The sequence below is a fragment of the Ceratotherium simum genome, chromosome 30 (genome assembly GCF_057802395.1).
Source record: "Ceratotherium simum simum isolate JZ-2026a chromosome 30, ASM5780239v1, whole genome shotgun sequence".
Classification (NCBI taxonomy): domain Eukaryota; kingdom Metazoa; phylum Chordata; class Mammalia; order Perissodactyla; family Rhinocerotidae; genus Ceratotherium; species Ceratotherium simum.
Window position 1 is genome coordinate 13,148,828 of NC_141929.1, and position 25,996 is coordinate 13,174,823.

At 41.7% G+C, this 25,996-nt stretch overlaps 1 protein-coding gene across 3 annotated transcripts; it reads left to right on the plus strand.

The window, feature by feature from the left end:
• The first annotated feature begins 1,899 nt into the window (after window positions 1–1,899).
• On the plus strand, window positions 1,900–25,326 carry TMEM231 (transmembrane protein 231). 3 transcript variants are annotated; one of them, XM_087419918.1, is made up of 8 exons: window positions 1,920–2,172; window positions 2,279–2,448; window positions 3,606–3,660; window positions 3,907–3,989; window positions 11,823–11,951; window positions 12,289–12,432; window positions 21,468–21,549; window positions 22,993–23,433. In XM_087419918.1, exons 1-8 carry the CDS (start codon window positions 2,034–2,036, stop codon window positions 23,112–23,114), a joined length of 924 nt encoding a protein of 307 aa, XP_087276044.1. In that variant the 5' UTR covers window positions 1,920–2,033; the 3' UTR covers window positions 23,115–23,433. The 3 variants fall into 3 exon arrangements, with proteins under 3 accessions (XP_087276045.1, XP_087276044.1, XP_004437159.1); XM_087419919.1 differs by lacking the exons at window positions 21,468–21,549; window positions 22,993–23,433 and adding an exon at window positions 14,514–15,165 and having other exon boundaries at window positions 1,900–2,172; XM_004437102.3 differs by lacking the exons at window positions 3,606–3,660; window positions 3,907–3,989 and adding an exon at window positions 23,458–25,326 and having other exon boundaries at window positions 1,927–2,172; window positions 22,993–23,098.
• Window positions 25,327–25,996: the final 670 nt, after the last annotated feature.

A 25,996-nucleotide genomic window follows, 5' to 3' on the forward strand; every position in this document is an offset into this window, starting at 1 on the left:
TAGCATTTAAAAAAATCTAATATTCTCTTAAAGAATTGAAATAAAAACACAAAGACTAGCTTCCTCAAATCATGGAAACAAAGAGTAAATATTAGTATCTGTTATTTTATTTTATTTTTTTTAAAGATTTTATTTATTTATTTATTTTCCCCCAAAGCCCCAGTAGATAGTTGTATGTCATAGCTGCACATCCTTCTAGCTGCTGTATGTGGGACGCCACCTCAGCATGGCCGGAGAAGCAGTGCGTCTGTGCGCCCCTGGGATCCAAACCCAGGCCGCCAGCAGCAGAGCATGCGCACTTAACCACCAAGCCACAGGGCAGGCCCTTAGTATCTGTTATTATTAAATACTTTTGCAAAGCTCATGGCATCTCAGGGGAGGCTGAAGCACTTCATACACTTAAATTCTTTTTGTTTTGTCTTGTTTTTTTTTTTTGTGAGGAGGACTAGCCCTGAGCTAACATCTGATGCCAATCCTCCCCTTTTTTTCTTGAGGAAGACTGACGCTGGGCTAACATCCGTGCCCATCTTCCTCTACTTTATATGGGCCGCCGCCACAGCATGGCTTGACAAGCGGCGCTTTGGTGCGCGCCCGGGATCCGAGCCTGCGAATCCTGGGCCGCTACAGTAGAGCGCGCGCACTTAACCGCGGCGCCACCAGACCGGGCCCCAACACATACACCTAAATTCTTAGCAGTCACCTCCCTGTTTCAGCAGTGACCAAGTGACACTAGCTACAGTGTGTTTCCTGCTGAAAGAAGGACCTGTGGAGGGAAACACCTCTTTCCTCAGAGCCACCCTCACAATGCGATAGTAGAACCATTTATTCTAGAATCTTATTTTAATGGTTATTTAAATAAATGAAAGTCATCCACTAAACCATAGATACAATATAATGTCAGAATCATAACATAGCTTTAAGCTAACAATTGCTGTATTTAAGAGCTGTGTTGCCATCCCAGAAAAGCTGTAAAGCAAGAATGAGTAGGACTAGACCAGATATGTCAAAAGCATCATATGGCCGATGACACTGTCACCTTGGACTATGGTAAGGGCCCTAGCTAGTTATCCCAAATGGGCAGATCCTGACCTCCCTCTGTCTGTGTTGTTAGGATCTCAGTTGTTCTCTTCATCTAAAAGCCACTTCTAGGTTGCCTTCAAAATAGGGGCATCAACTACTGGACTCCACTCTAAGCACAAACTTCACACTATCTCTTGGCACTGCAGTGTGATCCTTCAAGCCCCTTTGATGAAGAACTTGGCTGTGAACCATGGTTTAAAAAAAAAAAATCCTTCTGCCATGCTCGAAATACTGGTTTGGGGGTTAGAAACATTCAATTAAGTGATAAGCCAATGTTATCTTTGGGGAGGACCATAGCTTCCTCTAAAACCAGTAGCCAGGCTTGTACCCAATACATGTAACAAAGTATAGCAGAGAGCTATGTAGTAATTATCCTTTATCCCACGAAGAGCCGCGACATTTGTGTCCTGTTTCTATGTCTGTCCTACTATGGAGTAGAGTGAAAGCAACAGAAACTTTGGAGACAAAGGGACCTGGTTTTTGTCTTATCCCAGGAACAGGTGGAGGATCACGGCCAGTTTTATGTTCTGTGTGTTTTCCTCCCATGTAGGGTGTGCTGTGACTAGCTGGACTTAAGTATGAACCACATTGTGGATTAACAGATAACATACAAACAGCTATTTACTGTAAGGCAACTTTTATGAAAATCTTCTTTTACACAAGTGTTAACACGGGCGGTGGCTATGATTTTCGTGCACGCAAACATTCTACCTCCACCCAGCCTTTGGAGAAACGTACGCAACGCGTAAAGCGGGTCGAGCGTCCGCCAGCCCGCATCGCCCCCGTCAGCCCCGCCCCTACGGGGGCCCCGCTTCCTTGCTATTGGTTCCTTTCCCTGCACCGTCGGTTGCCGTGGAGACCACAGCTATGGCCACTAGGAGAAGCCAAACTTAGTCGTTCCTCTCGAACCGCGGAGGGGTCTCGGGCGTGCGGCGCTAGTCCGCGGGGAGCTCATGGCGCTCTACGAGCTCTACTCTCACCCGGCCGAGCGCGGCTACCGCGCGGGGCTCTGCTCCAAGGCCGCGGTGTTCCTGCTGCTGGCCGCCGTGCTCACGTACATCCCGCCGCTGCTGGTGGCCTTCCGGAGCCACGGTGAGCCTGCCCCCGGCCGGTGCGCAGCACAGCCCCCGCGGCCCGCGGCGCCCCGGCCGGCCTTCCTGACTTCCTCCCCACCGCCCTCCCGCCTTCTTTACCTCAGGGTTCTGGCTGAAGCGGAGCAGCTACGAGGAGCAGCCGACCGTGCGCTTCCAGCACCAGGTGCTGCTCGTAGCCCTGCTAGGACCCGAGCGCGGCGGCTTCCTCGCGTGGAGCACGTTCCCCGCCTTCAACCGGCTGCAGGGGGATCACCTGCGCGTCCCGCTCGTTTCGGTGCGTGATTCCTGCCCTTTTCTAGCCTCCCCACCCCGGGGACTGGGCGGTGGTGGCGGTGGGAGGGAGGTAGCGAGCTGCCCGGCCTGAGCCCCCGGGGAGCCCAGCGTGGATCTTAAGGGTTCGCGAACCCATGGAGGTTGTGTGCACAGGCTCATTGGCCTAAGCCTATTTACTGGCCTCTTTTACTGGTTTAATTTACTGAGAGGTAAATTTCTCGTTTCATTCGACTTCTCCAAGCCGTCTCCAACCCCAAGAAGGTTAGCCACTGCTGTCAGCGTCTGCGTCCTGACAGTGCAGAAGCCTGGGGACAGCCTGTCGCTGGCCCCGTCCTTTCCGGGCCTGGCCTCATGGAAGGGTGGTCGGGAAAGTTCGTGGGTCATGAAGGCCGAGCAGTGTTCCTGTTGTAACCCCATCATGTCGCTGCAGTTGTGCATCGCACCACGGTGGGAACGCAAAGGGTAGGCGTTTTTATGCAGACTTGACACATGGAAGCCAAGGCGGTGATTGGTTCAGCGACCTCCCCAGAAAGTCGGGCTGGCCCAGTCCTTGGGCTTGTACCTTTAGATGCTGCTCCATCCTGCAGCTGTTTGGGATGGAAATGAAGCATTTTACTATTTGTAATTTAGTCTTTGGTTCAGGATAAGTGAGTGCTTACTTGACAGTCACCCCTTTCCGCACATTTTCTGAAAACATTTTGCTTTGGAAGTATGAAAATTCTGGTTTTCCTTCTTCCAAAGTTGAATCTCTTTACACATCTCTGAGATGATTGGCCTACAAGCCAGACTTGTGCAGCTGAAAACAAAAATTCAGACTTTTTTCCAGCAGCTAAATAAAATGAAAAAAAGTTTTAAACCTTATTGTTATATGAATAACTACAAACAAAATATGATTCAGATTACTTTTTTTCTGGTTACATTTTCTTATATTTTTTTCTGATTATAAAAATGTATGCTCATTGTAAAATATGAAAAAGTTACAGGTATACAGAAAGGCATAAAATTAAAGGCTTAGTTTGGTACATGAATCAATACTTGTTAATTAACCTTATTCTTTTTAAGGTCTGCAAAGTATTTCATAATATAGAAAAACCATGATGGATTTAACCAGTTCCCCGTTGGTGGATATTTGATTTGCTTTTACTTTTTCACTATTAGAATATTGCAGTGAGCAAGATTTTGAATTGGAATGGAAGCTGTTTGTTGAAATTGTGTAAGTACATGGAAAACTAAGCAAGCAAATAAAATAGTAACTCCAGAGAAAGAAAAAGTAAGGAACAGTGAGAAAGGAAAAGTAATCAGAGTTGTGAATGGTATTTACGTAGTCATAATTATGTGAACACTGAGTATTGACTAACCAAAAGAATGGGAAGGGTGTGTGTGGGTATGGGTGTGGGTGGTGGGGGCTGGTGGGAGGTGAGGGGAAGAAAACTAAATCTTCATCTTTCCTTGTGGGAAGTCAATGGAGAATGCCTGAAACTGAGAAATCGAGAAGTGCCAATTCAAATGTTAAAACATGGAGATACGTTTCTAAATAATCAGGTAAATGAGATGAAAATATTTGTTATGGGAGTGGAAGTCTGTTTTTCTAACAAATATGGTTGAACACTTTGATTCTTTAAATGCTTAGGTCTTTTAAATTGATTTTAAAAATAGAACTGGAGTAGGAGACATTTCTTTCGGTAGCTCCTCACTAATCATGACACGTTGCCCATTTTTATTATTTGAGATTATAATGCCTCTTGGGAAGGGTGACTGGATGAGAGGCCAGTGTTGAGGTATGCTTACTTTTCATTGTGTACCCAGTGTACTTCTGGTGTTCCATGTGCGTGTGTTTCATTTCCAAAAATGGAAACAAAGGATTTTTTATTCCAAATAAAAAATTAACTTGTTTGGTTTACTTTAGGTTAGCAGTCCCTGTCTTAAATTTTTTTCTTTACATTTGTATATTCCTCTCTATCTTATTCTTCTGGTTACTTGAGTCTAAGAAATAATCATGAAAATGTAAAAGAATCATGAAAACAGGGATATAGCGTTAGGTTTCGTTCATTCGTTCTTTTCACTTGTTCATCCACCACAAGTGGCTGGCTCCCCGGTTGGACCGCTGTGTTAGCCTCTTATCTCGGTAACCAGAAACTGCTCCCTTGAGAGCATTGCCCATGTTCCCCCTGCTTCTGGTGTGTGTGAATTCCGATTTTAAATCTACAAAGCCAAGACTACCTGTTTTTTTTTTTGGTGCCTGGAACCGTTAATCCTTTCATACTGGGTAATTTTTGTCAGACACAAAACCAAAGCTCCTTTTTCTTAGTTTTTTACCCCTTCATTCTAGGCCAGTGTCTATAAGTAATTTATGGCCTTGTTATCTACAGTCTTTCTCAATAAATGCTTTGCTTCCTTCCTACCTGAGCTCTTGGTTTGAGAATAGTTTGAAATCATGAGATACAAGAAATGAGAAGACAGTGGAAGTACAGACCTCAACAGCAAACCAAAAGATAAACTACCTGGGAGTAAACTTAAGAAATGTACAAGATCTCTATGAATAAAACTTTAAAAGATTGCTGAAAGACACAAAAGAGATAAGAAAAAAATGATAATTTATGTCATGTTCTTGGATAGGAAAATTCAACATTGTAAAGATGTCTGTTCTCCCTAAATTCCTTTATAATTTTAATACAATCTCAATGAAAACGTAATTTTGGGGGAAAGAGAAATAGATATATAGAAAAATAAACAAAAATTCTAGGAGAAAAAGAAGAGTAATACAAGGAGAATAGCTCTACCAGATATTAAACTATACCTTAAAGTATACTAAGTAAAGCAGTGTAGTTTGGGGACTTGTATAACAAGTATGGAAATGAACCCAAATATGACAAAGGTGGCATTTAAAATCAGTTTGGGGGCCAGCCCCGTGGCTTAGTGGTTAAGTGCTCGAGCTCCGCTACTGGCAGCTGGGGTTCAGATCCCGGGTGCGCACCGACACACCACTTCTCTGGCCATGCTGAGGCCGCGTCCCACGTACAGCAACTAGAAGGATGTGCAGCTATGACGTACAACTATCTACTGGGGCTTTGGGGAGGTGGCGGGGAAAGGAGGATTGGCAATAGGTGTTAGTTCAGAGCCGGTCTTCCTCAGCAAAAAGAAGAGGATTAGCATGGATGTTAGCTCAGGGCTGATCTTCCTCACAAAAAAAAAAATAAATGAATGAATGAATAAATAAAATCAGTTTGGAAAGATGACTTATACAATAAAATGGTGTGGGAACGACTAGGAAGCCATCTGGAAAAAGTAAAAATGAAGCCAGTCCTCAGACTGTACACCAGAATCAAGTCCAGCTAGATCAAAATTAAATTTAAAACATGAAATCATTAAAGTACTGAAACAAATGATGAGTGAAAGCTTTTATATCTTGGGGTAGGAAAGGCCATTCCAAGTATGACGTAAAATCTGGAAGCCATAAAAGAAACATTTTTGATAAATGCAACTATATAAAAATAATTTTAAAAATTACTGGCATGGTGAAAACCATAAGCAAAGTCAAAACACTGATAACTAGGAAAAAAGTTTTATCATTTGTGTCACTTGTAAAGGGCTAATTTTCCTAACAAAGTGTCTGCAGATCAATAATTAAAACACCAACTACCTAATAGAAAAATGGCAAAGAATATGAATAGTTTATCGAAAAGGAAACACATAACTCTTAAACATATGAAATTGCGCTCATAATTAGAGAAATGCAAGAATACATTAAGATACCAAGTTTATCTATCAAATTGGCAAAAATTGAAGTTTGGTAACACTGTGGGCAAGACATAGGGAAGCATGCAAGCATTCCCGATAAGGTGTGTGCCACATAACGGTCAACAACAGACCACATATATGCCCGACTGTGGTCCCATAAGATTAATACCATCTAGCCTAGGTGTGCAGAAGGCTGTACCATCTAGATTTGTGTAAATACACTCTATGATGTTCACACAACAATGAAATCGTCTAGGGATGCGTTTCTCAACATATTTCTGTTGTTAAGCGACGCATTCCTGTGTATCACTGGTGGGAGTGTAGATTGGTATAACCTCTTTGAAGGACTGTTTGTCCATATTTGTCAAAATTACAAATGCATGTGCCTGCTTCTACTTCCAGTAAGGTGTCCTGAGGTTTGTGCACACATGTGAAATGACGTATAAAAAGTTGCTCATTGCAGCATTGTTTGTAATAGCAAAAGATTGTAAACAACCTATGTAGCAATGGAAGACTCATTAAAGAAATTACCCAGGGGAATGTTACATAGCTATTTTTTTTAATGAAGTGGATCTGTAGATACTGATATGGAATTACCTCCAAGAGAAACAGAGTGTGTCTTCCTGTCTGTGGTATCTTATAATAGCTGTTGGACAAGAGACAGGCTTGGCATGGTCCTCATTGCCTACATATATGTAAACATCAAAAGTGCCAGCCCCGGGGGCCGGCCCTGTGGCTTAGCGGTTAAGTGCGCGCGCTCCACTGCTGGCGGCCCGGGTTCAGATCCCGGGCATGCACTGACGCACGGCTTCTCCGGCCATGCTGAGGCCGCGTCCCACATACAGCAACTAGAAGGATGTGCAGCTATGACATACAACTATCTACTGGGGCTTTGGGGGGAAAATAAATAAATAAATAAAATCTTTAAAAAAAAAAAAAAAAAGTGCCAGCACCGGGCCGGCCCCGTGGCTTAACAGTTAAGTGCGCGCAGTTGGCTACTGACGGCCCAGGTTCAGATCCCGGGCACGCACTGACGCGCCGCTTCTCCGGCCATGCTGAGGCCGCATCCCACATACAGCAACTAGAAGGATGTGCAACTATGACATACAACTATCTACTGGGGCTTTGGGGGCAAAAAAAAGGAGGAGGATTGGCAGTAGATGTTAGCTCAGAGCCGGTCTTCCTCAGCAAAAAGAGGAGGATTAGCATGGATGTTAGCTCAGGGCTGATCTTCCTCACAAAAAAAGTGCCAGCACCAAAACTTGCAGAGGGGACATCAGCAACTTAAAAGAAAACCCCAGAGACGATAGTAAAACGTAGTTTTCAGCTTTATTGAGGTATAATTGACAAAATAGTAAGATAGTAAAACAGTATTTTAACCCCTAAGAACCAAATGGAGAGCAGGTAGGGGAAGGTTCAAGAGGCAATTAAAAATAGGCTAGCTGTACATAATTTTAAAGCCTGCCTAAGAGCCTAGACCAATGGATTTTAGTTCCTTTTATGAATTGTTTTTTAAAATGCTTTATAATCAATGTGTTTGATGGCACAAAGGACAAAATTGCATAGAAAACTATAGATATCATTGAGTCAAAAGGTAATTCAAAAGAATCACAGTGTAATGAAGTTTTAGAAATCCCTGGATCAATTTATTTTGCTTATATTTTTGTATGTGCATAAATATATCAGATATACCTGTGTCTAAAAGCTCTTTCAATAAGTACAAAATACTCTAAGTGATTAGAAAGCATTGTTGTCATAGTTTAATTGAAAATATTTTTCCTTTCTTACTGGTATATAAAATAATGGTGCATTTTATGATGGATGGTATCTTAGATTTGTTGAAATACAGATAGCAAGGATTTGGTGAGTCTAGGAGTGATGAAGTAGTGGTCCCTACTTTGCTGGAGACCCAAAGACTGCCAAAGAGTATTTTCAGCATAAAAAGAAAAAAATGGAACACCCAGTGATGACAAATATATGGTAAAATGGACACTGGTATAAACTAGAAATTAACCTTTTGTAAGAGAATATGATTCAAAAGAATGAAAGGGATGAAAACAAGCCATCAGATACTGTAGAATCCATGATGGAAAAAATGTTGCCAGTCAGGGGACTCTGGAAACAATGCCTCTCCTTAAATTTACAGCAGTTCTTACAGTGAGATGGTGTGCTGTTATTAGGTCTTGTCTCAGCTCGAAATCCACCTTCCCTTACTCTGCTTTGTGATGCTCACACTGAGGTCCTGAAAACCACACTCTCCTTGCCCACTGGCTCCCTCTTAGGCTCTGCCAGTAGGAGGCATGATGAGCCTTGTTCTGGGAGTGGGAAAAAACTGGGAACTGCAACCAGTTGCTGCTGCCAGGGTGAAGAATCATTGCTGGGGTGATGCAAATGGGAAGGAGTAAGTCTTTCCTTCAGCCTTATCAATTACCTCTGGTGGGTTTTCCTCCAAGCTCCGGAGGCGCCAGCACCAGCTGGGCAGCACTCCCTTCTTGAGATCTAAGTCCCAGCTCCTTAAGGGAATGCCAACCTCTTCCCTTTCTGCTGCTTCCTGCAGGTATCCTCTCTATGTTATCACAGCATTCCCTGTGTCCTCCAAAACCTGTGTGACCAATTATCCCCTGTACTAAATTCTGTTAAAATAACTTTATTTTAGTTTCTATTTTCCTGATTGGACCCTGATTGATACAGGTGGGCTGATATGCGTTGACTAAATCCAGCAATGCCTATATTTATCCTATCCAGTATATTAATATTGATTTCACATTATACCTGTAAAGGATTATCCTCCTTTAACCACCAGAAATCTTTGAAATTAGAGTTCTTATGGGCTATCATAGAAGGAGCACTGAATCAGGAGTCAGCAAACCTAGAACCTAGCCCCAGTTCTGTCATTGGGTTCCATACCCTCTCTCAGCCTCAATGTAACTATCTATATAAAGAGCATGATGGTACCTACCTCTCTAATTATTACTATTGTTAGTAATAATACCTCTCTCTTGGGATATGCACAGAGATCAGATGGGACAATCAACAGATATAAAAATTGTTCCAAATTGCACATATACCTTATAAAAATAAGGTGATGGTGTGACTTATGAAATCTCTTAGCCAGACACACCCATTGGATTTTAGATACTAACCTTGAGCTTGTGTTAAAGAAGTATTAGCCCTTTGAATGCCTGCCTTTATAGTCGTTGCACATGTGTTAAGCTTGATTTGAACTAAATGGAATTAAATAATTGATTTCCTCAGTGGTCCAAGTGATAGCATAGAAATGTAGCCTACCTTGCCAGCCCTGGGGGAGCGAGAGTCTACCTGAGTGATAGGTGATTGTGAGGGATGCCCCTGGCTCTCTCCTGGCCCTCTTCATCCTCTCTCACTCACTCTGCTCGGCTGCACCGGCCTCGCTGCACTCTCTTAAGCACTGGTGCGCTTGTACTTGGAGCACGTACACATTGTTAGCCTGGATCACTCTTCCCCAGGTATCCTGTGCCTCATCACCTCACTTCTTTCAGGTCTCTGACAGTTAGGTCTTCCTGAATGTTCTCTGTAAAAATTTCTGTTTAAGTCTACCCTTGTCATTCTCTAATTTTAGTCTGCTTCATTTTCCTTTGTGGCACTTATCGCCATCTGATATTTACTTGTTTATTGATTTATTTTCTGCCTCCCTGGCTGGGAATGTAAGTTCCATTAGAGTGGGGACTTTATTTTGTTTCCCATTATTCCCAGCACCTGAAACAGGGCCTGGCACATAGTAGGCCCTCAAAAAATACTTAACAGATTAATGAGTGAATTTAACAAGTAGACACTAATTACAGTGCTGTGTCAGATCTCTGTGAACTTGGAGTAAAAGTGTGTGTACGAGCAGGTATACAGACTTACACTCATCTTTTGATGCTGGCTTTTTTCGAAAAGATTTGTCCTACCCTACATCTTCTCCCTGAGTTTTTTTTTTTAAGTCTAGACATTTTAGTCCTGGAATCAAGGTCAAAGACATGGTTTTGAATTCTGTCTTGACCATTACTAGCTGTATCCAATAAATCCCTTAACCTCCCTGAGCCTCAATTTTCTCATCTATACAGTTGGGATAATACTTGCTCTGCTTATCTGAGGCTTATTGTAGAGCTCAAATGAAATGCAGTTCTCTCCTTCCCACACTGTGTTGGAGTCTGGATTCTTCTGGCAATTTCCTCCTGGCCACTGGCCTCTCTTGCAAGTTGAGACATTTGATCTTTGTCTTCCTGTCCAACCCTAAAGATCCAGAAGGCATGGATCCACTACAGAGAGTTAATCTGACTTTGTCTTCCAAGTCTTCCCAGATACCAAGTGAAGAAAATTCACTGGAGACAAGGCAGCCTCTTTGCTATCCTACTCGTAATTGCTAATACATAATTGTCTCAGTAACTTGATCGTCAGCTCTGGTAACAGATATCCCTCCCCTGCACCTGCAAACCTGATGGAACAGGACAGAAAAAAAATAGTGTCCAAGAGAAGAGGGAGGGTAGGTTTCTCTGTAGCAAGGCCTAGGATAAGGACATTATTGTCTAGAAGGAAAGAAATGATTGAAAGTTTCTGCAAACAGATATCTCCATCTCAAAAGACCTTATTAGCCTGAAAAAGAACAGAGAATCTCTTCCTCACATAATGGTGTTGGTGGAAAGCAGAATGAATCAGTAGATGGAGAATTCAGGTAGGAATGTTGATAAACCATAGTAGAATCCTTCTGGGAACCTACAGCAGAAAAGGATCCGTTGTAGCAACAAAATCCAGAGTTGTGCCAACGGATCATGTCAGCAGTGATCACATTTCATAACCATACTTTTCTCCTAGTCATTTTAGGATCACTATGAGGCAAGATTATGGATGGCAAGACTGGATACCACTGTTTTTTTATGAGCTGTAATTTGTCTTTTTTCCTCCTCAGATCTCTGTTTTCCCTGCTTTCATGTCCATAATTTATAAAGTATTGGTGTAGTTTTAATGCCTTACTGATTTTACTTAGCTTCCTTTTTCGTTTTATTGATTGGTACTAAAAGATGCACTGGGCTTTAAAGTCCTGACATCAATGATGAGGTGAGGTCCAACAATGAGAATCGGAAGCAAAGACGCTTGTGGTTAAAGAAGATATAAATAGAGCTTGGTGTTTTTCTGCTGAGTCTGTTTGGGGAATGCATAATGATTAGTATGAGTTTCTTTTCTATTTTAAAAAGTTGACTTCTAGACAAATAGAGGACAATTCTAATGTGCTATTTAAATTTTCCATACAAACTCTGGCACGTTTATAAAAAAGAAAATGCGAGCAACAAAACAAACAAAAAAGAGATCAAATGAGACAACCAAAGAAGAAAAATGCCGTCCAGATGTTTATTGTTGTTATTGCCACTTCAAGTTGCCATTCAGTTTGGCCCTTGAACATTCAAGAAGCACAAGTATGAAGTTCAGGGGCCGTGCCCACTGTGTCTCTTTCCCCAGCATTGATCCACTTATACCTATTTATTTTTCTCTTTTTCTTTCGGTAAGAGAGAAAATACCTGTGTAAGGCAGAACAATGGGTTATTGTGTATGTACCACAGTAATATGGATCTTTCTCGACTTATTAAGGACCAGGGTCACTGGGCCTCTTTGGGTTTCTAGACTAGAGAAGAAGACAGGAACCAGGATGGGAAGATGGACATGTTACATTTTAAACTGGAGCTGCCCCTGCAGTCCACGGAGCATGTTGTGGCCGTGCAGCTCATCTTGACTTTCTCCTACCAGTTGCACGTGAGTCAATTCCCAAGGGAAGCCCATCCTTTACCTTTTGTTTTTTAAAGAACAAAGCCCTCATTCTGATTTCTAGGAAAACCCATACTGAAGAAGGCTCTTTTCTGAGGCGTAGTTTGAGATTTAACTTAGGCAAATCGAATGTTTTTCATTGGGGTCATATTAATTTATGTGAGCTACTAATAGCACAGAAGGTTTTGGGCGGAGTGCTTCCTGCATGGCTAAACCAGGTATGTGGGGGACCCTTAGGCTTCAACCACGGACAAGTGACACTTAGAACCCAGAGATCTTCAGAACTCACCAAAATCGCTATTGTCTCTTGCTCTAATAATTTCAGAGGATGTCAACATTCGTGATGCAGAGCATGGCGTTTCTCCAATCCTCCTTCGCTGTTCCAGGGTCCCAGTTATATGTGAACGGAGACCTGAGGCTGCAGCAGAAGCAGCCCCTAAGCTATGGCGGCCTAGACGTTCGATACAATGTAAGCATGCTTCTTATTCATCTCCTTTGTTTCTATGTTACAGATTATCAAATTCTTTGAAGAGGGAGGAAAGAAAATTGGAAATAGCATTTCTCTGTGAGTGGCGTAAAAGAGGATTTCTGAGGAATTCTTGCTATGAATTCTTTCAAAATATGGAGATACCTGTATTACATCTACAAAGAGAGAAAAAAATATGTCTTTATCTAAGAACAAAGTTGTTTATTGTTTTCAGGTACACACACACACACAGCATATTCCAAGTGATCTTTTTCAGTTCCTGTAAAACATTTGAAAAATGTTTTAACCATTGTTTATTAAGCATATAACATATGCCAGCTCTGAGTAAGAGGTTTAAATATATCATCTCATTTAATCATCACAGCAACCTCACAAGATGCCTACTATTGTCATTTCCCAGCTCTCCAGCCACTTTTCCTATCATTGTCCCCCTTGCTCTTTTCTAGCCATACTGCCATTTTGTTCTTCTTCAAACCCACAAAGCAGCTCCTGCCTCAGGGCCTTTGCACTTGTCTTTCCCGCAGCCAAGTATCTACATAGCTTGTTTTGCCACACCATTCGGGTCCCTGTTCAAATGTCTCTGAGCACAGTCTTTCCGGATACTTCTTTCTAAAATAGCATTCCCCTGTCATTGCATCATCCCTCACTCAGATTTACTTTTCTTACTTCCACCTGAAATATGAAAGAGTCGTTTTGGGTTTGTTTATTTGCCGTCTCCCTCAGTGGTGAAAGCACTGATATCTCCTGTACTCTCACCCCAGTGCCTAAAACAGTGCCTGGCACGCTGTCCGCACTCAGACAGGTTTGTTGAAAGAGTGAGCTCTCGTTTTACACGAGGACACTGGGGCTTCCAGGGATTAATTACTTCTCCCAAAGTTCCACAGTTGGAAAGTAACAAGGCCACGAATTGTCTGCCTGAGGCCAGAACTCATGCATCTGACCACTCATTAGTAATCTTTATTTTATCACAAGGGGGCCCATATCAGTTGGGCTGGCCACTTTTGAAAATGAAAGTGGGATATTATTAGTTATTATAGGTGGAAACCAGGACTGTTCCAGATAAACTGGGATTTATGGTCACTCTAGCTTGTAATCAACCTAAGTTGAAAAAAAGGGAGGGGGAGTATAACACATAAACTTAACATGACACCTTTTTTTTTTGCTTGGGAAAGGTCTTTGCTGGTTTTTTGTTTTTCCAGCTTTGTTGAGGTATGATTGACAAAATTGTAAAATATTTAAGTATACATTGTGATGATTTGATATATGTGTACATTGTGAAAGGATTCCTCCCATCTAGTTAATTAACACATCCATGACCTCACGTATTTGTCTTTTTTGTGTGTGTATGACAACATTTAAGTTCTACTCTCTTAGCGAATTTTAATTATATGATACATTAGTATTAGCTATAGTCGTCATGTTATATGTTAGATCCTCAGATGATATTCATCTTACAGCTGAAGGTTTGTACCCTGTTACCAACCTCTCCCTATTTCCCTCACCCCTCAATCCCTGGCAACCCATTTTTCTATTCTGTTTCTATGAGTTTGACTTTTTATTTAGATTCGACATATAAGTCATACCATGCAGTATTTGTCTTTCTCTGTCGGGCTTATTCCACCTAGCGTAATACACCTCAAAGTCCATCCCTGTTGTTGCAAATGGCAAGCTTTCCTTCTTTTTTTATTTATTTGTTTGTTTATTTATTTATTTATTTTTAAACTGACCTTTTTTTTTTTTCTCCTTCCCTTTTTCTCCCCAAAGCCCCAGTAGATAGTTGTATGGCATAGTTGCACATCCGTCTAGTTGCTGTATGTGGGACGCGGCCTCAGCATGGCCGGAGAAGCGTTGCGTCGGTGCGTGCCCAGGATCCGAACCCGAGCTGCCAGTAGCGGAGCGCGTGCACTTAACTACTAAGCCACGGGGCCGGCCCCTTATTTATTTATTTATTTATTTAGTGAGAAAGATCAGCCCTGAGCTAACATCCATGCCAATCCTCCTCTTCTTGCTGAGGAAGACTGGCCCTGGGCTAACATCTGTGCCCATCTTCCTCTACTTTATAGGGGACGCCACCACAGCATGGCCTGACAAGCGGTGCATTGGTGCGCGCCCGGGATCCGAACCCAGTCCACCAGCAGCGGAGCACACGAGCTTAACCGCTACGCCACAGGGCCGGCCCCAAGCTTTCCTTCTTTTCATGTCTGAATAATATTCCATTGTATGTGTATATCACATCTTCTTTATCCATTCGTTCATTCATTAACAGACACTTAGGTTGTTTCCATATTTTGGCTATTGTGAATGATGCTGTAAAGAAAGAGGAGTACAGGTATCTCTTCAACATCTTGTTTTCATTTCCTTTGGATGTATACCCAGAAGTGGGATTGCTGGATCATATGGTAGTTCAGTTTTTAATTTTTTTAAGGAACCTCCCCACTGTTTTTTGTAGTGGCTGCACCAGTTTACATTCCCACCAACAATGAACAAGGGGTCCCTTTTCTCCACATCCTCACCAGCACTTGTCTCTTGTCTTTTTTATAACAGCCATTCTAACAAGTGTGAGGTGATATCTCATTGTGATTTTGATTTGCGTTTTCCTGATGATTAGTGTGATGCTGAGTACCTTTCATGTATAGGCATACCTCGGAGATATTGTGGGCTTGGTTCCAGACCACCACAATAAAGCTAATATCGCAATAAAGTGAGTCACACGAATTTTTTGGTTTCCCAGTGCATATAAAGGTTATGTTTACACTATACTGTAGTCTCTTAAGTGCGCAATAGCATTATGTCTAAAAAAACAATATACATACCTTATTTAAAAACATTTTATTGCTAAAAAATGCTAACCATCATCTGAGCCTTCAGGGAGTCATAATCTTTTTGCTTGTAGAGGGTCTTGCCTCGATGTTGATGGCTGCTGGCTGATCGGGGTGGTGGTTGCTTCAGCAGGCTGGGGTGGCTGTGGCAAATTTTTATTTTTTTTTTAAAGATTTTATTTATTTATTTTTTCCCCCCAAAGCCCCAGTAGATAGTTGTATGTCATAGCTGCACATCCCTCTAGTTGCTGTATGTGGGACTCGGCCTCAGGATGGACGGAGAAGTGGTGCCTCGGTGCGCGCCCGGGATCCGAACCCGGGCCACCAGCATCGGAGCGCGCACACTTAAGCACCAAGCCACGGGGCCAGCCCATGTGGCAAATTTTTAAAATAAGACAACAATGAAATTTGCCACATTGATTGACTCTTCCTTTCACAAATGATTTCTCTATAGCAGGCAATGCTGTTTGATAGCATTTTACCCACAGTAGAACTTCTTTCAAAATTGGAGCCAATTCTCTCAAACCCTGCTGCTGATTTATCAACTAAGTTTATGTAATATTCTTAATCTTTTGTTGTCATTTCAACAGTCTTCACTGCATCTTCATCAGGAGTAGATTCTGTCTCAAGAAACCACTTTCTTCACTCATCCATAAGAGGAAACTCATCTGTTCAGGTTTTATCATGAGATTGCAGCAATTCAGGCACATCTTCAGGCTCCACTTCTAATTCTAGTTCTCTTGCTGTTTCCACCACATCTGCAGTTACTTCCTCCACTGGAGTCTTGAACCCCTCAAAGTCGTCCATGAGGGTTGGAATCAACTTCCTCCAAACTCCTGTTAATGTTGATATTTTGACCTCTTCCCATGAATCATGAATGTTCTTATTGGCATCTAGAATGGTGAATCCTTACCAGGAGGTTTTCAATTTACTTTGCCCAGATCCATCAGAGACATCACTATCTATGGCCGCTATAGCCTTACAAAATATATTTCTTTTCTTTTTTTTTTTTTTTTAATTTTAAAGATTTTTATTTATGTATTTTTTTCCCCCAAAGCCCCAGTAGATAGTTGTATATCATAGTTGCACATCCTTCTAGTTGCTGTATGTGGGACACGGCCTCAGCATGGCCGGAGAAGCAGTGCGTTGATGCGCGCCCGGGATCCGAACCCGGGCCGCCAGCAGCAGAGTGCACACACTTAACCACTCAGCCACGGGGCCGGCCCACAAAATATATTTCTTTTTTTTTTTTTTTTTTTTTAAAGATTTTATTTATTCATGTTTTTCCCCCCAAAGCCGCAGTAGATAGTTGTATGTCGCAGGTTCACATCCTTCTAGTTGCTGTACGTGGGACTCAGCCTCGCGTTGGATGGAGAAGTGGTGCCCTGGGGCGCGCCCGGGATCCGAACCCGGGCCGCCAGCATCAGAGCGCACGCACTTAACCGCTAAGCCACGGAGCCGGCCCATATATTTCTTAAATAATAAGACTTGAAGTCAAAATTACTCCTTGATCCATGGGCTGCAGAATGGATGTTGTGTTAGTAGGCATGAAAACAACATTAATCTGACTGTACGTCTCCATCAGAGCTCTTGGGTGACCAGGTACCTTGTCAATGAACAGTAATATTTTGAAAGGAATCTTTTTTTCTAAGTAGTAGGTCTCAACCCTAGGCTTAAAATATTCAGTAAACCATGTTGTTAACAGATGTGCTGTCATCCAGGCTTTGTTGTTGCATTTATAGATCACGGGCAGAGTAAATTTAGCGTAATTCTTAGGGTCCCTAGGATTTTCAGAATGGTAAATGAACATCAGTTTCTACTTAAAGTCACCAGCTGCATTAGCCCCTAACAAGAGAGTCAGCCTGTCCTTTGAAGCTTTGAAGCCAGGCATTGTCCTCTCTAGCTATGAAAGTCCTAGGTGGCATCTTCTTCCAGTATAAGGCCATTTTGTCTACATTGAAAATCTATTGTTTAGTTTAGCCACCTTCATTAATTATCTTAGCTAGATCTTCTGGATAACTCACTGTAGCTTCTACATCAGGACCTGCTGCTACACCTGGCACTTTCACGTTATGGAGATGGCTTCTTTCCTTAAACCTCATGAACTAACCCTCTCTTAGCTTCAAATTTTTCTTCTACAGCTTCCTCACTTCTCTCAGCCTTCATAGAATTGAAGAGAATTAGGGCCTTGCTCTGGATTAGGCTTTGGCTTAAGGGAATGTTGTGGCTGGTTTGATCTTCTGTCCAGACCACTAAAACTTTCTCCGTATCAGCAATAAGGCTATTTTGTTTTCTTACCATTCGTGTGTTCACTGGAGTAGCACTTTTAATTTTCAAGAACTTTTCCTTTGCGTTCGCACCTTGGCTAACTGTTTGGCATAAGAGGCCTAGCTTTCAACCTGTCTCAGCTTTCAACATGCCTTCCTTGCTAAGCTTAATCATTTCTAGCTTTCGATTTAAAGTAAGAGACTTGCAACTCTTCCTTTCATTTGAACACTTAGAGGCCATTTTAGGGTTATTAATTGCCCTAATTTCAATGTTGTTGTGCCTCTGGGATTACAGAGGCCTGAGGAGAGGAAGAGAGATGGAGGAACAGTCGGTCAGTGGAACCGTCAGAACACACACAACATTTATCGATTAAGTTCGCGGTCTTATATAGGCGCAGTTTGTGGTGGCTCAAAACAATTACAATAGTAACATCAAAGAAAACTGATCATAGATCACCATAACAAATATAGTAATAATGAAGAAGTTTGAAATATTACGAGAATTACCAAAATGTGACATAGACACGAAGTGAGCAAATGCTGTTGGAAAAATGGCACCGATAGACTTGCTCAATGCAAGGTTGCCACAGACTTTTAATTTGTAGAAAACGCAGTATCTGCGAAGCGTAATGAAGCGAAGCACAGTAAAACAAGGTGTGCCTGTCCCAGTGAGTCATCTGTAGGTCTTCCTTGGAAAATGTCTTTCAATTCCTCTGCCCGTTTTTTAATCAGATTGTTTTTTGCTTTTGAGTTGTGTAAGTTCTTTATATATCTTGGATTTTAACCCTTTATCAGATATATGATTTGCAAATATTTTATCCCATTCAGTAGGTTACCTTTTCATTTTGTTGATGGTTTCCTTTGTGGTGCAAAAGTGTTTTAGTTTCATGTAGTCCCATTTATTTATTTTTGCTCTTGTTACTTGTGCTTTTGGTGTCAAATCCAAAAAATCATTGCCAAGACCCATGTTTTCTTCTAGGAGTTTTACAGCTTCCGGTCTTAAATTTAAGACTTTAATCCTTTTTGATTTGATTTTTGTGTATGGCGTAAGATAGGGGTCCAATTTCATTCTTTTGCATGTGGCTGTCCAGTGTCCCCAACACCATTTATTAAAGGTACATCCTTTTCCCCATTGGTTTCTTGGCTCCTTTCTCATAAATTAATTGATCACATATGCTTGGGTTTATTTCTGGGCTCTCTATTCTGTTCCATTGATCTATGTGTCTGTTTTTATGCCAATTCCATAGTGTTTTGATTACTATAGCTTTGTAATATAGTTTGAAATCAGAAAGTTTGATGCCGTCAGCTTTGTTCTTTCTCAGATTGCTTTGGCTATTGGAGTTCTTTTGTGGTTCCATACAAATTTAGGATTGATTTTCTATTTCTGTGAAAAATGCCATTGGAATTTTGATAGGGATTGCACTGAATCTGTAGATTGCTTTGGGTAGTATGGACATTTTAAGAGCGTTGATTTTTTCAACCCATGACCACAGAATATCTTTCCATTAATTTGTGTATTCTTCAGTTTCTTTTATCAATGTCTTATGGTTTTCAGTATACAGATCTTTCACTTCCTTGGTTAAATTTATTCCTAAGTATTTTATTCTTTTTGATGCAATGTAATGAGATTGTTTTCTTAATTTCTCTTTCTGATACTTCATTGTTAGCATATAGAAACACAACTGATTTTGTATCTTGCATCTTTACTGAATTCATGTATTAGGGTTTAACAGTTTTTTGGTGGTCTTTGGGGTTTTCTATATATAATATTGTGTCATCTGCCAATAGAGACCATTTTACTTCTTCTTTTCTGATTTGGATGACTTTTATTTGTTTTTCTTGCCTAATTGCTTTGGCTAGGACTTCCAGTACTATGTTAAATAAAAGTGGCACAAGTAGGCATCCTTGTCTTGTTCCTGACTTAGAGGAAAAGCTTAAGTGTGATGTTAGCTATGGGCTTGTCATATATGGCCTTTATTATGTTGAGATATATTCCCTCTATACCTACTTAGTTGAGATTTTTATCATGAATGGATATAGAATTTTGTCAAATGCTTTTTCTGCATCTTTTGAGATGATCATATGATTTTTATTCTTCATTTTGTTAATGTGGTATATTACATTGATTGATTTGTGGATGTTGAACCATCCTTGCATTCCTGGAATAAATTCCACTTGATCATGGCGTCTGAGCATTTTAATGTACTGTTGAACTTGGTTTGCTAATATTTTGTTGAGGATGTTTGTATCTGTGTTCACCAGGGATATTGGCCTGTGATTTTCTTGCATTGCCCTTTCTCACTTTGTTCATGCATTATTCTCCTGACATCAGTGAACATTTTTATGACTGTCATTTTGAACTCTTTGTCAGGTAAATCACTTATGTCCATTTTATTTTTTTATTTTATTATTATTTTTTTTTGTGAGGAAGATCAGCCCTGAGCTAACATTTGATGCCAATCCTCCTCTTTTTGTTGAGGAAGATTGGCCCTGAGCTAACATCTGTGCCTATCTTCCTCCACTTTATATGGGATGCTGCCACAGCATGGCCTGACAAGCAGTGCATTGGTGTGCGCCCGGGATCCGAACGCAGGTCGCCAGCAGCGGAGCGCGTGCACTTAACCACTACGCCACCGGGCCGGCCCTGTCCGTTTTATTAAGGTCTATTCCTAGAGTTTTATCTTGTTTTTTTTGTTTGGAACATATTTCTCTGTTTCTTCATTTTCCTTGACTCTCTGTGTTGGTTTCTGCACATTAGCTAAAACAGCCCCCTCTCTCAGTCTTGACAGAGCAGTCTCACATAGAAGATGAATCTGTCACTCAGCCCAGCCTGAGCTCTTGTTTGTCTCTCAAATCTTTATCTTGTCCAAGCCACTTTCTTTGTTCTTAGTGGCTCCCAGTGAGGATGTGCCAAGACCCATTTCGATGTGGGTGATGTGAGTATTTTCTCATTCTCCCAAAATGTATGAGTCATTCAGCTAGTTTCTGAATTTCTTTCAGAGGGACTTGCTCCATATGTAGCTGTAGATTCAGTGTGTCAGTGGAAGGAGGTGAGTTCAGGGGGCTCTGATGTTGCCATCTTGGAATGGAACCTCTTTTTTACGTTTTTAATGCCTCCTCCAAGTCCTCAGCATTCTGAATCCAGTCGTCATCTGGAAACCCGTAGCACTTTTTATTTGAAGGTTTATATCAACAGGAATATGATATTAGAGAGCAGGAAGTAATTTCCTTCTTCAGAGGATTATATGCTTACTATTTGCACTTTATCCTATTTCCATATCTACATTTAAAAGAGAAAGAAGTTAGAGATCATGCAGAGAAGAGCAAGAAAAAAACAAAGGAGTTGAAAATACGGTCTATTAAAAAAACCTAAAAGTGGGGCCAGCCTGGTGGCATAGTGGTTAAGTTTGTGTTCTCTGCTTGGGTGGCCCAGAGTTGACGGGTTCGAATCCCGGGCATGGACCTACACACTGTTCATCAAGCCATGTGGTGGTGGTGTCCCACATACAAGATAGAGGAAGATTGGCACAGATGTTAGGTCAGCGACAATCTTCCTCAAGCAAAAAAGAGGAAGATTGATAACAGATGTTAGCTCAGGTCCAATCTTCCTCACCACAAAAACCCCCAAAAAACTAAAAGAATTATTTCTCCCATTGGAATAGAGCGGGGTATTTTATAAAATATCTTTAAAACCTGTAAAAAGTGGTTATTGACCCCTGTTTCCATCCCCACAAAGAGAAAGACTGAGAGTAAATAATTTAAGTTGTTGCAAGAGTGTTCATTCATCCTTGAAGAAAAGATTATTAATACTGGAATAGGCCACCAAGAATAAGAGGGTGGTCTCTGAGATGAGCCTGAGTGGGCAGCAGGGTGGAAAGAGGAGAGGAAAGCTGTCCGGGTACTCACACCACATCCTCCTGCTGTATCGCAGGTGTCTGTAATCAACGGGACCAGCCCTTTTGCCTGTGACTACGACCTCACCCACATTGTTGCTGCTTACCAGGCAAGGAATGGTGAGTCATGGGTAGAGTTCATTCAGACACTTCTCAAGGACTTTCCAGGTTATTGGGGTCTTGGGAGAGAAAAAGAATTGGAGCCTTTGTCATGATGAAAATGTCAAAACCAGAAATGCTCAGTGGTGAGAGGCAAACAGGCTACCTAGGATTTGTCCTTTTTCTCCTGATCTGAAGACCCATGCCCTCCCCCTCCCCTGACTCCTATGGTCCAGCAGGTTAGTGCTGATTAATTGCCATATTTATCTCACCACTGGCTGGATGAGTTTCCTTTTTTTAAATATAAGCCTAATTTAGTTGCTCCCTTTATCACACATGTAAAAGAAACCAAAGACATTGGGACCGGCCCGGTGGCATAGTGGTTAAGTTCGTGCGCTCCACTTCGGCGGCCCAGGGTTTGTGGGTTCAGATCCTGCGCACAGACCTATGCACCATTTATCAAGCCATGCTGTGGCGGCGTCCCACATATAAAGTAGAGGAAGATGGGCATGGTAGTTAGCCCAGGGCCAATCTTCCTCAGCAAAAAAAGAGGAGGATTGGCAACAGATGTTAGCTCGGGGCTAATCTTCCTCACAAAAAAAAAAAAAGAAACCAAGGACAAATTACTATCCATAGTTTTCAGATGGAAATAGGGAGTATAAGTGTAATTATTAGTAATCAAAGTAGGAGAATAGAAGTACCCTAGGTTCTGGCTGGAAGGCAGAGTGTGTCCATCCCTTACAGAGGCAAGGCACTCAGGCCATCCCATGTGCCTGACTCAGCACCTCTGGCTGGTTGGTGGTCTGAGGTTTTCTCTAAAGGCATCTAAAGTATTACTTGGCAACCAGACATCATGGATACTACATACAGGTACTACGTACAGACACTTAATAAGTGGGGGGACTCCAATTCCGGTATTTCTTCCTGATTTTATTTAATATTCTAGCAGCATTATTCCAAAAATAAAGGAATTTTAAAACTGAACTAAAACACTGAAACTAAAAAAACTACAAATCAACTTTTCTTTCCTCATTCCTTCCAGTCTTTGTCCATATGCAGATTTTCTGTACAGCTGCTCTCATAGTTTAGAGACACTTTGGGATCCAATTATCTTTATTTACTTTGTAATATAAGTAGTTCCTCATGCTGCTACAAAGTTTTAATTGGTATTATTTTTATTGGTAGCATAGTATTCCTTTGGTTAGACACTTAGCAGTTACAAAAGAACACATGGACTGTTTCTATGTTTTTAACATAAGTATTTTGACAATTATTTTAACAATGTGTGAGCAACTTTGCACGTTCCATTTCTCTTTCCTTCTGAATTATTTCTTTGGGATGAGTTCTGATGTATAGAATTTGCCTGAGAGGTCAAAGAACTTTTTTACAGCCCTCAATAGTTTATTGCTAAAGAGAGCTTTCATGGATTAACTCCTGATTAACTCCTGATTGTCTGCATTGCAGTAACCACCGTCCTGACTGACCCCAACCCCATCTGGCTGGTGGGAAGGGCCGCTGAAGCTCCATTTGTGATTAATGCTGTCATTCGATATCCTGTGGAAGTCATTTCATATCCTTTCTGTTAAAGAGCCAACAGTAGCTCAGTTTTGAAAAAGAAAAGAAGGATTCCTCAGTTGTCCCAAGAAGGAACAGATGTGGGAAGCCTTAGACTTGAAATTGCTACAGCGCTGTAGCCTCACACGAATGACTCTGTCTGCTGTTCATACAGGAAAAAATTCATTTCCTGTTCATATTTCTTTCTGAGCCATTCTTCTAGGTCAGAATCATCCATATTTTTGACTTAATAATCTTCTATTATCCCTTTTATCTTAAGGGTATTTGAAACATTTTTGCCATTTTCTGTCTAACTAAACTTTGGTTTAACATTTATTTAGCAAAGGTCATCTGTGACTCCTTAACTGTGTGTACTTATCTACCAGGATTCTGGGAAATGATAAAGTTTGCCTGGATCCAATATGTCAGTATCCTGCTTATCTTTCTCTGGGTGTTTGAAAGAATCAAAAGATTTGTGTTTCAAAATCAGGTAGTCACCACAGTCCCTGTAACAGCAGTGCCCCAGGGAGAACTGTATAAGGAGCACTTATCATAAGAAGATCATTTCTGAAAACACTAAGCAGGACCCTGACTACCTCATCATTGTCCTCCCAGAACTGCCATCTTATGACATTTCTGAAAAGAGCCGAGGGACACATGCCAACATATGTATTTTTCCTATCAGAGACAAAGAGCAATTCTTTCTCTACACAAATTCCATATCTTCTAAGCACTTAACAAATCATCAGGGACTAGTTTGTGGAAAGGTCTGAGGGCTATAATTTGCCTTTTTTTTTTTGCTTTAGACTTGAATTTCAGGAGAAAACTACAGTCAGTTCAGACATCTTGGAAAGAGTCCCATCTCTGGTCAAGCAAAGACTGCCTCTCTTGAACTGAGAAACATGCTATGCGTTTCTTCCCCCTATTGTCAACCACTTTTTTACTCTTTTCGGAAGTCTCTTATGATAGATATGCAGGTCACATGCACTTTCCACTCCTGGGCATATAAATTTCCCATTCAGAACTTTGATTTCGAGACCTGAGAGGGCTTTAACTGGAGAATTGGAGAAACAGAAAGAGAGCGCTCAAGAACACATGTATGCTTGTACATGAGGGTGAGTGACTTGACAACAGGACCATCCACCTGCCCTCAGTCTAACAGACAGTCGTCTGTCATCAGCTCAGCGGAACAGCCCTTTATCCCTGCCCTGCTGTGGCTGGCTCTTTGCCCTGCCTTTTGCCCTCTGTCTGTGCCCCTGGAATAGCAGGCTGAAGTCAGAAGTGCTGTTTCATTCACAATCCTCTCTGCAACAGTGGGGGAAGTAAGGATTTACAACAGGTTCTTTCTCTCTGGCCTTCACCCAACAGCCTGGACACTTGCCACTCCTCCTCCTTGACAGCCCTCCCCCTTCCTGAAAAGGACATGGGTGACAGAAGAACTGTTGTTGGTATTGGCTCCCACTGCCCGACAACCACCGAGTTTATTTAGAGGGCTAGCAAGAAGCCCAGCTACTTGTATTTCCCTCAACTAAGGAACAGGGTGCCCATCGGCGCCGGCAGCTTTGGGGAGGACACACAAGTAGCAGTGAGGGGATAAAGAAGATGTTAGCCCAGGCAGCCCAATCCAGCTTGGCCATTAGCAGACTAACAAGCAGTCCAGCCAGATTACCCTCGTGGCTCAATGAGCGTCTGCAGGAGAAGAGACCACTGGAACAGGCCTCTGTTGTACACAGAAGACTGATTCTCCGTTCTCATCCCAAGGATACATGCAGTTTCCTCAAAGGATGGATGGATCTGCTTTATGATCTCAAGATGTCATTGGCACTAGCAGGACATACTCGCTGTGATCCATGCTTCATGCCCACCCCCAAACACACTCAGTGTCTGCCTCAGTTTACCTTGGAGATTTAGTTATTTCCAAAGCACCTTTTCTTCCAGGCTGACAAAAATAAGAGTTTTGGAAACAAAGCTATTTTGAAGTATTCAAGCACAAAAATATCTTAACACTGGCCCCTCTGCCTTTTTTTTAATGTTTAGGGCTGTTTATATGCCTAAAAATTTTTTCTTGAGATTTAAATGAAAAATGGTTGCTGGTTTGAATCACAAAAAGATAATGAGATATGGAAAGATAGCTAAAGATGTGTATAAACATTGCTTTGCATTTTGTTAAATTATTTTAATGCAAAATTTGTGTAAAAAGCTATGATGTTTTGTAACTTTCTAATTAAAATGTTCAAAATGGAAGGTTGCATGTGGCTTTTTAGAGGGGAAGTTTGGAAGGAGGAAGAATAGGGAGGGCAGAGGTTGCGCACACTTCTCCAAGTTACTCACCAACAGCCTTGCTTTGCCAGGGCTCTGCCCAGAGACCTTGGAGCTTTTGTTAGCTCTTGGGCAGAAGTCCCCTGGTCCAGCCCCAAGTAAATGTGAGTTTTCAGTGGAATCCACATGGCCTGTGGAAACCACAGGCTGGAAAATTACTACTGCATCTGGTGAATAGCAAATTATTTACAGATCAGATGTTGGTAGCTTCTGAACCTGAATCACACAGTGTAGTTGCAAGGAGGAAAAAGATGAGAAATATCCAGGATTTTATCAACTGAGCTGTAACCCATAGCTAAATCAGAGTTTGAGACACTTACTCAATATTGGGGTTGGGGAAGATCCCTAATTTTGCCAAATGATTATCCAGTTTCTGTTTGAATCAGGAGAGGCCCCTAAAGTCCCGCTTTGGTCCCATCATCTAAGGTTCATAAAGTAATTCTCTGTGTCTCCTTTCTTTCTCTTCATGTTCATGCTTTTTGTGTGTGTGTGAGGAAGATCAGCCCTGAGCTAACATCCGATGCCAATCCTCCTCTTTTATGCTGAGGAAGACTGGCCCTGGGCTAACATCTGTGCCCATCTTCCTCTACTTTAT